This window comes from Tinamus guttatus, unplaced genomic scaffold (genome assembly GCF_059628265.1).
Source record: "Tinamus guttatus ecotype Peru unplaced genomic scaffold, ASM5962826v1 Tinamus_guttatus_pri_ptg000261l, whole genome shotgun sequence".
Taxonomy (NCBI): Eukaryota; Metazoa; Chordata; class Aves; order Tinamiformes; family Tinamidae; genus Tinamus; species Tinamus guttatus.
In genome coordinates this window covers 1,455,172-1,470,785 of record NW_028288795.1, presented here as the reverse complement: position 1 = coordinate 1,470,785, position 15,614 = coordinate 1,455,172, and the positions used below count along the sequence as shown (strand labels likewise).

The 15,614-nt window shown below is 63.3% G+C and overlaps 2 protein-coding genes across 2 annotated transcripts in view; both read right to left on the bottom strand.

Moving 5' to 3' along the window:
• ARHGEF18 (Rho/Rac guanine nucleotide exchange factor 18) overlaps positions 1-7,700 on the bottom strand; it is a 29,162-nt gene extending 21,462 nt beyond the window's left edge. Inside the window, exons 1-5 of the mRNA XM_088527145.1 lie at positions 7,636-7,700; positions 7,343-7,387; positions 6,878-6,958; positions 6,390-6,495; positions 5,885-6,053 (exon numbers count right to left, since the gene is read on the bottom strand). Of these exons, the coding sequence (XP_088383271.1) occupies positions 5,885-6,053; positions 6,390-6,495; positions 6,878-6,958; positions 7,343-7,387; positions 7,636-7,670 (436 nt within the window). The 5' untranslated portion in view covers positions 7,671-7,700. The remainder of the gene's footprint in view (positions 1-5,884; positions 6,054-6,389; positions 6,496-6,877; positions 6,959-7,342; positions 7,388-7,635) is intronic.
• Positions 7,701-8,517: 817 nt separating this feature from the next.
• On the bottom strand, positions 8,518-13,655 carry LOC148594287 (uncharacterized). The gene is made up of 5 exons (XM_088527168.1): positions 13,580-13,655; positions 10,753-10,874; positions 10,166-10,644; positions 8,643-8,899; positions 8,518-8,576 (listed from the first exon to the last, which is right to left on the bottom strand). The coding sequence occupies exons 1-5, from the start codon at positions 13,653-13,655 to the stop codon at positions 8,518-8,520; spliced, it is 993 nt and encodes a 330-aa protein (XP_088383294.1).
• Between the last annotated feature and the right edge of the window lie 1,959 nt (positions 13,656-15,614).

Below are 15,614 nucleotides of genomic sequence, written 5' to 3'. Positions count from 1 at the left end.
AGTGCACCCTGTGGCGGACGGGCTTTCTCTTCCTAAGTAACATTAGGATGTTGTCCTGAAGGGGTGGTCAGCGCCGTGTGGATTCTCCCCCCGAACCCTTCCCTGTTTTCCGGGGCCCTGCGGCAGGGCCGAAGCAGCAGGTGTGACCATCACAAAAGGTATCTGAACTATTTGGTGGGTAAACATTAGGTGGAACCGCACCACGCAGCACCCGACGGCTCCGGGGTCACAGCCACAGCTCACACGCTTGTGTATTTTTAACCATAGCAAGGAGGATCTTATGAGCACTTCATAACTTTAAAGGTTTTAAAAATATGCCGAATAAAGGCGAAAAGCTTTAAAGGGCGGGGGGCAACAACTGGGAGCGAGCTGGTTTCGTTCTCAGGTTTTTGTAGAAACACGTTACAACAATGAAGCCACAGCACAAACTCTTTGCGCATTATTTGTTATTCCCCTTATTTCTCAGGGCAGCGAACCCAAACACCACACCGGCACTCCTTACAAACCCAGTTTATTCACGAGCCCTCCCCAAAGCCCCTCGCTGCTCCCGGCTCCCTGCGGGGGCTCCTTTTCCAGCACTTCCAAGCGCTCCAACCTACAAGCCGGCAGCCCCACCCGGGGCTTCCCCACGGGGGGACGGGTCCGCAGCGGGGCTGTTTGAGGCGGGTCACTCGCGGCTTCGGCACCACGCAGCTCCCTTCACCGGAGCGCGCTGCGGGCTGCGCCCGGGCCGCCCCCGGGGCCTGCGGAGCGCCGGGCCGGGCCGCGCGGAGGCCCCGTCTCTTACCGGCCTCCCCGGGGAGCCGCCGCCGCCGCCGCCGCTCGCGCGCTCCGAGCCGCCGCCGCAGCAACAGGAAGCGCCGCCGCGGCCCGGAAGCGAAACGGCGACCGGGGAGAGGCCGCGCGCGTGCGCCGAGGGGAGGGGAGGGAGGGGGAGAGGGCGGTGCCCCCCCCCCCGCGCGACCCCCGCCCACGAGCGCGCGCGAAACCCCACGAGCCCGCGCGACCCCCACGAGCCCGCGCGTCTACTGCGAGTGATCCCCACGAGCCCGCGCGACCTGCCACGAGCGCGCGCTTCTCAGCGTGACCCCCCCCACGAGCCCGCGCGTCTCCTACGCGCGACCCTCCCACGAGCCCGCGCGACCCGCTACGAGCGAGCGCTTTTCAGCGCGACCCCCGCCACGAGCCCGCGGGACCCGCCACGAGCGCGCGCGTCTCACCGTGACGCCCCCACGAGCCCGCGCGACCCGGCACGAGCCCGCGCTTGGCGCGACCCCCCACGAGCCCGTGCAATCCCCCACGAGCCCGCGCTTGGCGCGACCCCCGGCACGAGCCCACGCGTCTCCTCAACACGACCCCCCCGCGAGCCCGCGCGACCCCCCCACGAGCCCGCGCGACCCCCCACGAGCCCACGCGTCTCAGCGTGACCCCCGCCACGAGCCCGCGCGTCCCCTCATCCCCCCGGGAGGCTGGAGCCGGGTGCGGTGCCCGGAGCCGCCGCATCCCTCCCCACGCTGCTCTCCCGGGAGAGGCGGCTCCGGGAGGCCGGGACATCCCGGGGGAGCCGCTCTCCGGCAGCGGCGGCTCCACGGGCTGCCCCGGGCCCACACTGGATCTGGGATTTCTGCCCGATCCCTGCTCCGTCAGGGAAGCCCGGGCTGATCCGCACCGCGTTTACAGCCGCCGCTGCCAGGGGCTTCCAACAACACCATCCCCATCGCCGGTCTCCTGCACCACGAACGTTATCCGTGTTTGCCAGCACGCTGGAAAACGCAACACGCGCATTATTTATAACACACCCTCCTCTGCAAACCCTCCATCTCTCCAGCACTGCTCTGAAAGGGCCTGCGAAACCACAGACTACCACGGGACCAATATGCTCTCTTGCTTCCATGCTGTGACCCCATTTCACATATATGTATATATAGATATATATTTATTTATCCATCACATATATGTGTATATATATATAGATATATATTTATTTATCCAATAGTTGCAAGCCTTTCAGAAATGTTCTCTCTTGTTCTGCTCCTGTACAGGACCAAGTACAACGAGGTCCCAGTCCTTTATTGGGGCCTCTCAGCACTAAAGTAATACAAGGAAATGATCAGGACACGAAGCGATCTGGGGGTAAACAGCTGCCTGCCACGTGCTGACCGATCAACCCTCAGGCGCTTCAAACCTGGTGCTTTGCTGTAACACAGAGGCAAAGCACCGCAGATTGCCCAAGAGCCGCGTTCGCAGAGAACATCCTGTGCTGCACGGCCGCCCCCGGGGCATCTCCGCAAAAATCACAGGAAAATCTGCCGCGGCAGCGCGCACGAGCACGCCGTGGCTTGGAGCTAAGGCCTGGGTCGCAGCGAAGAGCATAGCACCCACTTCCTAATTCTGTTTAATTAGCAGTGAGAATAAAACGCCTCTCCCTGGTCGAGGTGGGTAGATTACCACCCGATCAGCTTACGCGTTTCTCAGGCCAAGTCTTTGAGATCCTGAGGTTTTATAAGGGAAGGCGCGGGAGAGCAGCTTGGACACCCTCCAGGCAAAGGCAATACCGCCCAGATAGGAGACAAAAGTGAAAAGCAGAAAATGAGAAGGACTCGAGTAAAATGTTTTGCAGCTCCCTCTGTAAACCCCCAGGGTTGCAGGGAGTGCTGAGCAGGGCCAGCTCCATGTCAGCAGATTCGTAGTTCAGTCAGCGTTCCCTCTGAAACCAAAACCATCGACCGCTTTCACAGTTGCTTTACATCCTGCTTTGTTGGCTTTTTAACAGCATTAGCCCATAGTCTCTCTGGTTTTGCCTGTTTTATTTGGACTCCTGTCAGTAATCGTTTATTCCAAGTGGGACTCCCAGTCCATTTATCACTGTCATCATGTTACCGCAGCCAAATCTCTTTTTCCCCAAAATAGCAGCTTTTTGGCAGTTGTGTTTCTTTCCAGAAATGCAAGCTTCAGGTTGCCTGCTGCTTTTTAGATTTCTCTGGCCTCTGAGCGGGCTAGCAGCAAAAAAAACTGCATAATACAAAAAACTGCATAACATAAAACCAGGCAGCGGCTCCTTACTGCAAGCCAAGCCTCTGCTTCTCGTAAGAGCTGCTTATTGCACCAGGAATCCAAAAGCAAAAGTGCTCAGAGACGGCTGCAAAGAGGTGAACTTCACGCTCTGCATTTCCAGTCCCAACCAAGCGATATTTTGGCCTGTTTCCTTCGCAGATGGAAGGAAACAGTCTGTGCTGACTGCAGAGCCGTGTCCTGCCGCTACCCGCGACGCTGCGAGGAGGAAGGAAGCGCCCTGCAAGTTGCTTCCAAGCAGCCCTGTCGCCTGTTGCAACCCCTTGTTGCAACTCACCCCATTGCAGCCAGCGCGAGTCGGCCTAGGACAGCCGGCTGGGGGATGTCCCAGCCCTCTGCCTGCATTTTTCGTGAAGATCCAACAAATCTTTTGCCTTTGCAAAGAGAAGGATTCGTTTGAAGCCTTCTGAACGCGTTAGCTGCAATTTGGGGAGCTTTCGGGGCCGGCGATGCGCCCCTAGAGCCACGTTGGCCCCCGTGCTCGAGCTGGGGTCGCCGGCACGGAGCGATCCCTTTGCGCCGCGGCGTCCCCTCCCCGGCACGGCCCGCTCGGAGAGCTCTCCTCCTGCCAGGGCTTTCCTGGGATTCATCTAACTCCTGTTCTATAAACACGCTTCCAGAGTTTATGCGAAAGGATTAATTTGGGCGCAGAACCTTTTCCACCCTTGGCAGCAAAGGGAGCCTGTCGCGTTTCCAGGTGAACAACAACCCAAGCGGCTCTCTCGAAGGCTACACAACAGTGAAGTTTGGGTGGCCGCGGTTGTTGACATCCCGGTTTCCGTGAGCATTCCTCTGCTTTTCATCCCTGCCACCCTCGGAAGCTGCAGAAACCGTCTCGCATCCGCGCTCCGGACACACGCCGCAGCAGAAACGCTGCGGCCCTAGCAGAAGAAATACAAATTTCAAACACAAATTCAGCACCACTTGTGCCGAATGAAGCGCTCGGCTCTGCTGTCACTCCTGGCACAAGGAGAGCTCTTGTCTCTACCTCGTCACAGTCGTGGTCGCCGCCTGACCCTGCGTGTCCCGAGGGCCTCACTGTCCCCCCATCCTTCCTCTCTGCCTTCAGCTCATCCCTCTCCTTTACCATTTATTATATTATTTTCTTTGGAGGAGCCTGTTTTGCCTTCCACCACGTGGTGGTGCTGCCGTTAAAAACACCATGGAGATAACAAATAAACATGAGCACCCGACAGTGAGGTGGACAGAGCCGGACGGCCGCGGCGGGAGCAGAGCCGCGGAGCAGCCGCCTGTTCCCGGCTGCTGGCCACGAACCGCAGCTCGGCGCGACCCCACGGAGCCGCTCTCCCTGCGGAACAGCGGGAATGACAGCCCGGCCCCAAATCTCCTTTTGTGGAGACCCCGCGCCGCTCCGTGCTGCAAGAACGGGGGCTGCGGATCGCAGCCATCGGCTCCGGTGCCCAGCGGGGCTTGCAGAGGTGTCCGCGGTCGGCATCGCCCAAACACGGGCGCTCTCGGAGTAACGGTTGTCGGACGGCAGGTCCCAACCCAGACCCGACCAGAGACAGGCCGATAACTTTAACAAGCACCTCCGAGCGCTGCACAGCTGCTCGGTTCAAGCCACCACCGAGGGGACACAGGAAAACAAGCTGTGCCCCGAAAGCCAGACGGGGTGTCACAGAGCCCCGGGGGCGTCCGGCTCATCCGTCACCTTGCAGTTTTTCTCCTTAATGTTAGCACGACTCAGAAACACAGATTCCTCCCAGCAGGGCTCAGAGCCGAGGCCAGGGGTACCGCAGCGGGCGCCGTTCCCACGCGTTCCCACGCATTCCCACGCGATATGTTGAGCCGTGACCACCAACCAGTGACCAACCGCATCCTCGTGGAGCCAGAACCTCCCTGTGCAGCAGCGGGCCATGAAGCTCCTTGGGAAAACAGGAGTAAGGCCTTGGCATGACTCTTCCTGCTCTCACATCCTCAAGCACCCATGGAGCACGTGCTCCAACTCAGTTCCCTGCTGTCCTTGGCTGCAACCTGCAGAATGTTCACTACACTTCTCAATGTCCCTCCAGAAACGCTGCCCTCCTGCTCCTCAACACGTGTCCAAGGGCAGCCAGTTCTTTTCTGTCCCGGGAAGGTTTTTACTGACCTTAAATCCTCTGAGAGCCTCCTACTTGAGAGTGAGCATTGCTTGAGGATACAGGGTAGAGAAAGAGAGCAAGTCTCTCCTTTCCAAAAGATTTATTCTGCGCACAGACAATCCCTCTGGAAAGAAAATGTTCTTCAGTGCCCTGAGCGCCTGTCCTGAAGAGCAGGGGCAGGGGCTGCCCGTGGGCCCGTGCAGCGAAGCCCGCGTGTGCCCTCTGCCACGGGGAGCTCCAGCAAAGGAGCCGGTGCCGCTCGTGTGTGCTACGAATGCAAAGCAGCAACGTGGCCCTTGCAGCTCCACGGAGCACGTTGGGGTCGGCTAATGAAGCTTTGGGTGCTCTAGGGAACCCTGCGCCCAGCTGTGGGGTGGTGGCGGAGCTGACATTGCCGTGTTTGGGGAAAAAGAGCTTAAAGAGCAGCCAGACTCAGGCAGCAGGAGCTTGGGCAAAGCAGAACTTGGTGGAAGGAGGAGTTGACCCGGAAGGCTCCCTTTGGGAATAGGGCAGGAAATGCTCAGGTGGCCAAAGATCATGAGGACAAGCTAATGCCAGGTGGGATGTGGAGCTCGTTCGGTCTGTCCGGAGCAGAGCCAAGCCAGGCCAAGCAGGGTGGTGGGGCACGGGGAAGGCAGGCAGAAAGTGAAGCAGTGGATGAGGCTGCTTGGGCAGGGGGTGGCGGAGCCGGTGGTGGCAGCCGTACTCACTCAGGCACTGCAGAGCACTTTTATTCCCAAGAGGTTTGGCACACAGCGAGCAGCTGGTGCAGCTGGAGAACACCCCTGGCACAAGCTGGTGCCCATTGATCTCTTTCCACCTCTCTTTTGGCTCCTTTGGTTCTTTCTCCTTCTCTTTGGGCTGCTCTTTGTTCTTACCCTGGAGGAGAGAAAACACAGCTCCGTTAAAGGACTTGCTCTCCCCAAAACCCCTTTTCCTCACGATAAAAACGAGCATGAGGAGAGGTGGCCACAGCAAGCACAAAGGCCCCACAGTGCCTGAGTCCTTGGGATTCAAGTGGCTTTCCCAAATACCTTCCCAAAGGCACTGAAAATCAGGCATCGGTTTGTCCAGTGCGTAATACTAGAAGTCACTACATCTGCTGATGAGCACAGAGGCCGTCCCAAAGCCGTCCAACACACTACTTGGGCCAGATTGTGTTTCCTACTCGGAGAACTCAGCAAACTCCCTGAAAATTCCGCGTCTCTCCCTTACCTTATCCTTCTGCCAGGACCCCGTGACTCGGCTCCGCAGGGAACTCAGGCGCCGCATCACCTTCGTGCCTCTCTCTGCTTTATCCGCCTTCCCGCTGTCCTCATTTCTGAAAAAAGTCCCCCCAAACTTTTAGCCATGGGGAAGGTAACCAGGCACACAGAGCTCTCGTGGATCACCCATGGAATGCGCCTGACATGTTTTTAGGACCCCATCTCTGACTTTTCCATCCCACAAGGATCACGTTCAGCATCAGTCATGTCTTTCACAGGGAAATTTGCAAATATGGAGCTGAGCTTTCAAATTATCTGTGCCATTTCTGGCTGTCTCTATGTTTTTGACCACTTCCATGCACAACCAAGGCCCAGTCCTGGCTGATACCAGCATCCTGCCCATGGATGAGCAGGGCCGTAGAGCTTCGGTGGAGGGGGACCAGGAATCCGAATGCGCTCGGGGACACGAGGCGCCTGCCTGGCTCGGGACTCACTTACTCATTAGACAGGAACTCGAACCACGTGAGGTTCTGCTGGGAAGCGGCGCTGCTTTCTCGCACACACGCTCTCTGCTTCGCCCTGTGCGGGGAGAAGGCAGCGGAGACGCAGCTCGAAACACGAGAGCAGAACTTGTGGGTCATACGAAAGGCCCCGGCTTCGGGGAACGGGCAGTCACATTGTGCGTAGGGTGACAGGACAGGCAAGGACAGGGCGACTTCCCCTTGCGATTTCACCCCAGTTTGAGAAACGTGGGAAGAATCCAGCGATTACAAGGCTCGAGGGATCTGTCCCTGGAGGATTGTGTGTCATTTGCCAGATGGGGCCCGTGGCCTCCACGGCGCTGTGCAGGGACATGGGAGCTCCAGCCCTGCGCTCGGAGAGGAGCCGGGGCAATGCGGGATGCTCTCGTGCGAGGGGGCAGATCCCATTCCCAAGCCGTGGTTCCCACTCCCAAACACTCACCCATGATACTGCTTCAGCTCCTGCAGGACCTGCTGCACGATCAGCCTGCCCAGGATGAGGCAAAAGGAAAAGGAGGGATTAGAAAAGGCCCTTCAAACCCGTTCTGCTCCCCATGAAGCGTCACGCGCCACGTTATGACCAACTGCCCAGCCCAGCTTGGAGCAGGATCGGCCTTAAGGTCTGATACGATAAGGATTGATAGGAATTCTGTGATTCTATATGGGATCTCCAGGGGCTCAGATGTGCTTGGGGATCCCAGACGAGCCAGCGCGGCCAGGGCTGACGATACCTACACGTGGTCTGGGGACACGTGGTCCTTCTCCAGCATCTCCAGAGCAGGGGGCTCCACACCTGGAACACAAAATGCCCTCAGGAGGGATTCTGCCTTGCTTTGCCCAGCACCACGTTTCAAGCTACACAGCTAGACCCCGATAATCCTTCTAGGTTCAAACTCTGCCTTTGCTGGTGAGAGGGATGCTCGGAGCGAGGGAAAGGCTGCATCCCCTTTCTGCGTTATCCCTCCTTTCTGTGTTATCCCTCCTTTCTGTGTGACTTCTGAGCATCCTGTTTGCAACAAGGGGGCAACAAGGGGGACCCCCATGGCAGCCAGCTTCCCCCTCACCTCCCAGGCTGGTCCTCACAAGTGGGAGAGCTTAATAAATCCCAGCACTGGCCCCCAATTAAGTTTGCATCAGCTGTGGTGCTGACGAGGTCAGCTGGGACACACTCGTATGAACCAAGCCCTGTCACCACCTTCTGCAGCAATAAGAGCTGGAGCTAAGGAAAGATCTTGTGAGCAGGGATTTCTCTGTCCTCAGGCTCATAAGGCCTCCTTAGGAGGGCATTTAAGAGCAGATGATGCATTTTGTTCCTAGGATACCATCCTGGAGCAGTGCCGTGGCCACAGACAGGCTCCAAGGCAATGTGGCCCCGGAGACGGGCACGTCTGCCCTCGGGCTGCACCTGGAACAAACTCAAAGTCAGCGTGACTTTGTTGGGAGCTCCTGGGAAGGGAAGGGCAGAGGATGTCTGGGCTTCCAGAGGCTACATCGCCAGTTTTGTGTCTTCTTAATCACAAAAAATGGCTGTGTTTTGGATCCATTCGCTGCTGCGGATGCACATACGAACCTTGCACGGCCGGCAAAGGGGCGCTGACGCCGCGCGGCGAGGACGCCTCAGCGCAGGCGGAGGGCGCAGACCTCGACCTCAGCCTCTTCCCATTGCTGCCGCATTCCTGGAGGAGTAAAAAGTCACGGACATTCTTGATCCTTTGTGCCCCAAGGTCCTCCCCGTGTCTTACTGGAAGACACGTGGCACCGCTGCGCAATTCCTTTGCCGTGCAATTCCGCGCTGGTTTTAAACTGGATCCAGGGATCCGCGCGGACACTCACCGCGTGCTCCGCGCGGGGCCGCAGCGGCCCGATCTGCACCTGGATGACGGTGCCGCCCCGCGGGCGCCGCTGCAGGGACACGAGGGGCCGCGCGCGGGACGGGGCCCCCCCGGCCACGTCCTCCTGCTCCAGGTCACTGCCCAGCTCGGTGGCGTCGAGGCTGAACCTGGTTCGGGAGAGAGGCGCAGGGCGGCTCAGCGAGCCCGGCCTGGGAATGCTTTTTATGGAAAAATGAGGGGGAAAACAGCCCTCCCGGTGCTCCGCGGTTCCCTGGACACTGGGTGCTGTGGCAGTGCCAACATGGGAGCAAAACCATGGACAAGGCCCAGGGGGGATCTTAGTGTCACCAGCGGCCTCTGTGTGCGGATCAGTGTCACTTGTCACTGCTGCCAGTCACAGGGGGGGGACACTGTTGTTGAGGGGACATAGGGGCACGTGGCCCTTCCCCAGCCCTGCACCCACGTGGGCTCCACTGCACAGCGAGGGGACGTGGTGACAGCCGCCCTGCGCCGCTGTTGCTTGTGCGCCTGTTGCACAGCGTGAACCGGCTGTTCTGCAGCAGCGCGGCAGCAAAGCGAAGCCTGAGCTCCAAGAAGAGTGGTCCAGACCTCAGGCTGGGATGATTTTAGGGTATCTTATAAGGAGGGGGGAAAATAGTCGTCGCGGGCTTGCACCTAAGGCGTAGGCAGCAGCGGGATGGATATGTTGGTCGGGAGGGAAAGCGCGGGGGCGAAAACGCCCGGCCGAGCCGCGGGGATGGGACGGAGCACGGCGCGGTGCCGGCGTCACAGCCCACGGGACACGGGGCACAGCCCACGGTATCACAGCCCACGGGACATGGGACACAGCCCATGGGACACGGGACACAGCCCACGGGACATGGGACACAGCCCACGGCGTCACAGCCCACGGGACATGGGACACAGCCCCACCGTCCTGCCCCTACAGAACTGCCCCTGGGCTGGGGCACATTGGGGCGGCTGGTGCTGCTCGAGGGTTCCCCTGGGCAGAGTTTTGTGCCCCCTGCCCAAAGACAGACCCTCTTCCCAGCCCCACGGGCAGAAGAGGCTCTTCCTATTGCTAAGCAGACGTCAAAGCCTCTTGCTGCCGCAGTGCCCGTTATCCTGGGGCGAGCAGGAGGTTTCCAGCCACCTCGGTAGATCCCAAGCCGCAGGGGGGACCCTCCAGCAGCAGCAGCCGGGGCTGGGGCAGCACGAGGGCCCTGGCCATGGAGCATCCCGGCTCTGCGGAGCATCCCGGCCCTGCGGAACATCCCGGGCCCGTGCAGCACCTGGATCCCATGCAGCATCCCAGCTCCGTGCAGCATCCCAGCCCTGTGCAGCACTCCATGGAGCATCCCGGCCCCGTGCAGCATCCCAGCTCCATGCAGCACCCTGGCCCCGCGTGGGACGCGGCTCCGGCCCGGCTCTACCTGCGCTCGCAGCCCGGCGGCGACGCGGGGCTCTCCCAGCTGTGTCTCCGGGACGTGGACATGGATCTCACGAGCGTGGGGAAGGTCTCCGCGGCCTCCTGCGGCTCCAGGGCTCTGCCCGGCGCTCCGGGGCACTCAGAGGTGCCAGGTCCCTCTTGCAGAGCCGCTGCGCACGGGGAAACGCAGTCGCTGTTCGGGAAGCGGCGCTCGGCCTCCCCGGAACGCACCGAGCAGGAGACGGGCTTGGAAAACGTGATGTCCACAGACATTGTGCTCAGAGCCCTCGGCGTCTCCTCACGCGGGCAGGAGGTGGATGCGGTGCGGGCAGCCGGCTCGGGCGGCGCCGCGGGCTCTGCCGCTGCGCTCAGGAATCCCAGATCTCGGAAATACTCCGTGCCATGGAGAGCGGAGTCCGCGAGCAGGTCCTCAGTGCTGCTGTGCGCGTCTGCGGCGGCGACGTCCAGCTCCAGGGACGAGTCCTGCGAGGGGGGCGCAGCTCAGCGCGCCGGCCCGGCCGCCCTTCCCGCATCCCGGCCCGCTTCCCGGCAAAGAGCCCGCCGGGAGCGGCAGCAGAGCAGGACACTTGCCTGTTCCTCGGCCACGCTCCTGGAGGAGCCCTGCTCCGTGGTCAGGGAGGGCCGGACGCTCTTCCGCGAGGCCGCAGCGCTGCGGGCGCTGAATTCCCGCAAGGCCGGCTTGCCCTCGGAGCCTGCGGGAGACAGGAGCCACATGGAGACCCGGCCGGCCCGGAGGCGGGAGCTACTCGGAGCAGAAAACCCTCCTGGTGTCTAATCCGGCAGCGCCGGTGCCGGGCGCGTGCGACGCACGGGGGTTTTCCCTGCGCGGGAGAACAAGAGCAGGACACGGCAAGATGCCAGGCCGACCCAACGGGAATGAAGGGAAACCGCTGGAAACCCGGCCTGATCCGGAAAAGTCGCGGCTGAAAACATCAGCGTGAGCAAAATATAGCTAAAAACACCCCCCTGGAAGTGGTAGGTCCTGCTGGGGGGTTTAATGCCACACATTGCAGCCAGAAATAGCCGGTGCCAAGGAGAAAAGGCAGCGAACGCGGGAGGGCTGCGCCGTGGATCCCGCTGCAACGGCCGCAGGCGCTCGGAGGGGCCCGCGGGGGTTAAACACGCTGGTTGATTTAATGCAAAGGGCCGTAAATGACACACGAAAGGAAACGCTCCTTCAAGGTGCTACTTTAGTGAAGGGTTTTCTAGCTATAAGAGCAGTGAAAATTTAAACAGCTTTGCTGGGAAAGTGGCAGAGTTTGAATTCCTGCCCAGGACCCGCGAACTGGCCTCGCTCCACGGCTGGAAGGGTCTGTCCGAAACACGGAACCCGCAGGGGCTCAGCACATCCCATTGGGAACGGCGCTGCTCCGTGACCAACAGTCAGTGTTTTGCCATGAACGAGCAGTGCAACGAGCCCAGCGCTTGAGAAAAGCCAGCAGCCAGAGACGGCAGCAAAGAAAAGTCACTAAAACCTGGAGCAAAGACACGGGAACACCGGGAACAGCGGGAACAGCGGCCTCCGGAGCAGCCAGGAGGCTGGGAAGGTCCCGGGGAGAAGGTGCGTTTTGCTCCCCCTCGTACAAGTTACCTCCAAGGAAGGAAGCAAAGGAGTTTTGCTGCCTTGGGAAGGCGCCTTGCGGAGCGGAGCCCCGGGAGGCTGCAGGGATGGAGCCGGGAGAGGCCGGAGCCCGTTCCCAGCCGGAGCTGCCCAAAGCGACGTGTTTTCCATCCTCGCAGCGGGGTTGGGGCCAGGCTGCCGAGACGGAGCCGCTCGCACCCCTGGGGTGGCTCCCGCGCAGGGAGGCAGCAGCGGCTCCGCGGAGGCCTGGGGAACGATCCGCGCGCTCCGTCCGCGCCACGCGGGGCTCCGGACCCGGACACGGCACCGGCTGCGGCACGAGCCGCTCGGCAGCCCCGCGGAGCCGCCGCTCAGCACACGATAAATCAGCCGCGCGGCGCCACAGAGACCATTTTAGGCAACGTGAGCTCCCCGCACCCCCAGCCTGTGCGCAGGGCCCCGCGGCGTGGACGGAGCGGGAAACGCTCCGGGGTTCCGGCGGGATGAGCCAGGGAAGGGCAGTGCGGAGCACACGGGAACGGGGGTCACCAGGGCCCTGCGCCCACGAGCCGGGCGGCCGCCGGCACCAAGGGCCACCAAGGGCCTCTTCGGGCTCCTGGAGCCGGGGCTCCTTCTTGGGGATGGGGCGTCTCTGCCCGCGGGACGACAGAATTCCCTGCTCCTCGGCCGGGCTGGAGGCGGGATGACAACGTGACACTCTCAAGAGCGCCGCTCTGTTTGCCTCAAGGCAACACTAAGCAGATTAGGCCGCGCGGTTGCTTAACTCGCCTCTGCCCGGGGACCATAAAAGGTGATTGCGCGGGGAGCCTCCTCGGAGGAATTCCCAAGGCAGAGCCGCGGCCGCCGGGGCCGCCTTCCTGGCAGGGCGACCGCCGCGGAGCCGGGAGGAAAGACGGAGCCGGGAGGAAGGACGGAGCCGCCGGCAGCGGCCGCGCGGGGCGGGCAGGGAGGGTCCGGGGGTCTCGGCTCCGCTCCGGGGGCCCTTCCTCGCGGGATGCGGCGGGAACGCGCGGGCGCCATCCGTGCAGGCGGCGTCGAGCCCTCCCCGCGCTTCCCGGGGGGAAAGGTGCTGGACTGCGGTGTGAGGTGGAACAGGCCCAGCAGGAAGGAAGGACCGGAGCGTCGGGGCATTTCCCAGCACGAGACGCCTGGGAAAGCACCAAGAGCGTCGCGGAGAAGAACCAAAAACCATTGAGGCGCAGCCCGGGCTGCAGCCCAGCACCCTCTGCCCTTCCAGGCGCTCCGGAGCGGCGGGATGAAGCCCCTGCGGAGCCCGCGGCCTTGGCACGGGCAGCAGCCGCCGCTCGGCAGATAAGCGGCCCGGCACGCGCTGGGCCGGAGCGGCCGCCTTATCGCGTCCAGGGGCCCTGGTTTTGGGTGCGTTTTGTGCCCGCGGAGGGACAGGGCCCCTGCCCGAGCGCCAGGAGGGCCCTGGCGCGGTGGGAGCGGGGACGACCCACTCAAGATCCCCCCAAAACCGGGCAGGGAGCGCAGCGGAGGCTCCGGGGGTCCCCGCGGGGCTGCGGCGCCGGTTGGTGCCGGCGCTGCCGTCCCGGTGCTGCCGCCCGCGCCGCGCTCTGCCCCGGCGCTCGCTGCCCTCCGCGGAGCCCGGGGCCGCGGCGGCGCTGCCGGCGGCGACCGCATCCATTGCGAAAGCAGCGGCTGCCGCTTAACCCGTTCCCGAGCGCTGGGAGACGTCGAAGGGAAGGAGCAGCGGTGACGGCCGCCCCGCAGCGAGGAGCAGCCCGGAGCGGGCCAGCGCGCTGGGCTACCTGGGCGCTCGGCCCCGCGCGGCATCTCCCCCCGGGCCGTTACCTCGCTTAAAGGACCATCTCTTCCTCCAGCGCTTGGAGAACGACGGCCACGAGTGGTTGAGCAGCGAGTCCGACATCTGGGAGCCCCCCGGCCCCGGCGCGGCGCGGGGCAGCGCGCGGAGCGGGGCAGAGCGCGGCGCGCACTAAGGCAGCGCCGCCGGCTGCAGCCCAGGGGCTGCCAAGGGGGGAGTGCAGGAGCCAAGTGTTTTGTCAGAAGCATCAGCTGATGGGAGCTGTAGCCAGCGGGAAATTCCTGGGCTCCAGCGTTCCCACCTGGGTGACGGGCCAGGGGTTCCCGCAGCAGGAACGGGGACGAGCGGCCCCCGCGCCCCGGTCCGGGAGCGGAGCCGTCAACGCGCCGTGACCCCCCGCTCCGCCAACACCTCCGCGCTGTCACGCGTCAGCCGGAGCAAGTGTCGCGGTGAAGCCCGGGGCAGCGGTTCGGGGCACGGGCTCGACGCTGCCGTTCGGCCTCGCGCCGAGACGCAGAGGGAAGGCGGGAGCCCCCGTCCCGCCTCGTGCCACTCGTCCCCAGCGAGGACCCTTCTCCAAGCGCTTCCCAGCCCCTCCGGGCTCTCAGGCGCACGGGGCCCATCTCCAAATGCCCCGAATGCACCGTCCCCACCTGGCTGCTCCCAAGCGGATGCTCCTGTTTAGCAGCAGCCCCAGTGCAGCCCTCAGCCCCTCAATGAGGCCGGGGCAGTTTAGGCTCCCGGGGGGCCGGGTTTTGCCCTCCAATGCGCGCGGAGGGGCAGGCCCAGCAAAGGCAACACCTCGTGTTTTCCCTTCAAGGCCGTTGCTTCCTCGCGAGGCCTCGAGGAAGAGGAGCAGCGGGACGGAGCTCGCGCCGGGGTCACTTACCCTGCAGGCCGGGGGCATCTCCCCCATGCACCGTCCCCGGGCGCTCGCTCCCGACGGCGCCGCTCCTGCGCCGGTGCTGGAAGGCGGCAGCGAGCGGAGGTTCAGCGGGGCAGCGGCCGCCGCGCAGCCGCTCCGCTCCGGGGCCGCTCTGGCTCAATCCTCTCACCACTTCCCCTTTCGGAAGGCGCAAACAAACCCGCCTTTCCCATCCCGCGGTTCCGTGGACGGAGGGCTCGGCGCTGCCCTCCGCTCCCGCGCGGCTCCGGGGGCTGGAGCGGAGCCGCCTCGGGGCCGTGCGGCCCGAAGCGCCAGCGCGGGAGCCCGGGAGCGGCGGGATGGGCGATGGACGCGGGGCCAGCGCTTGCCACGAGCGGCTTCCTCTTCCGTTCGGCGAAAAACCGCCGCGTGTCGTGCGAGGCTTGCGCAGCCGGGCCGGGCCCGCGGGAGCCGCAGGGAGCGCGCGGCCCGCGCCGCTTCCCCGGGAGCTGCCGCTTCCCCGCTCCGCGGGGCGACGCGGGGCTCCGGGAGCTGCAGAGGAGGCCGAGGGCGACGGCGGAGCGCGAGGCCGGGCCTGGCCCAGGGACGCGGGACGAGGCTGCCGCCCCCGGCTCTTCCCGGCACGCGGAGTCCAGGGCCTCGCTCCGGCCCTCGGCACCGGCAGCCGCCGCGTCCCGAGCACGCGCCGGCCCCGCCGAGCCGTAATCGGAGCGAGATCCGCGCGCGCTCCAATTACTCAGAGACCGCAGCTTTGGCAGAGCTTGGAACAGCAATTACCTCCGGGAAACCACAAGAGCGAGGAGGAATTAGGGTTTAATTTCTCTGAAGTCCACAAGATCTCGATAAGGATCAGGGATCAGGGCTCTGCCCACGCCAGGCTCTGCCCCTGCGGAAGGGATAAAGGCCCCAATCCCAAGCGTTTTACAATGCGCTCGGCTTTCGCTGCTCTCCTGTGGTAACGGGAATGCGGACGGACCCAGCAAGGGCTGCAGTTCCGCAGGGCTTCGTGCGGCCCCGCTGGCTTCGCGCGGCGCTCGATGGCATCGGCAGAGCGCGGTGCCCGCAGCGAGCGCTGCCCTTCCCGGCCCATCGACGAGTGTCAGAAAAGGCATCGGGGGGGTCCCGCCGTATCCGGGGCCCGGGAGGAGCCGGTGGAGGCCTGGAAGGAACCATGAAGC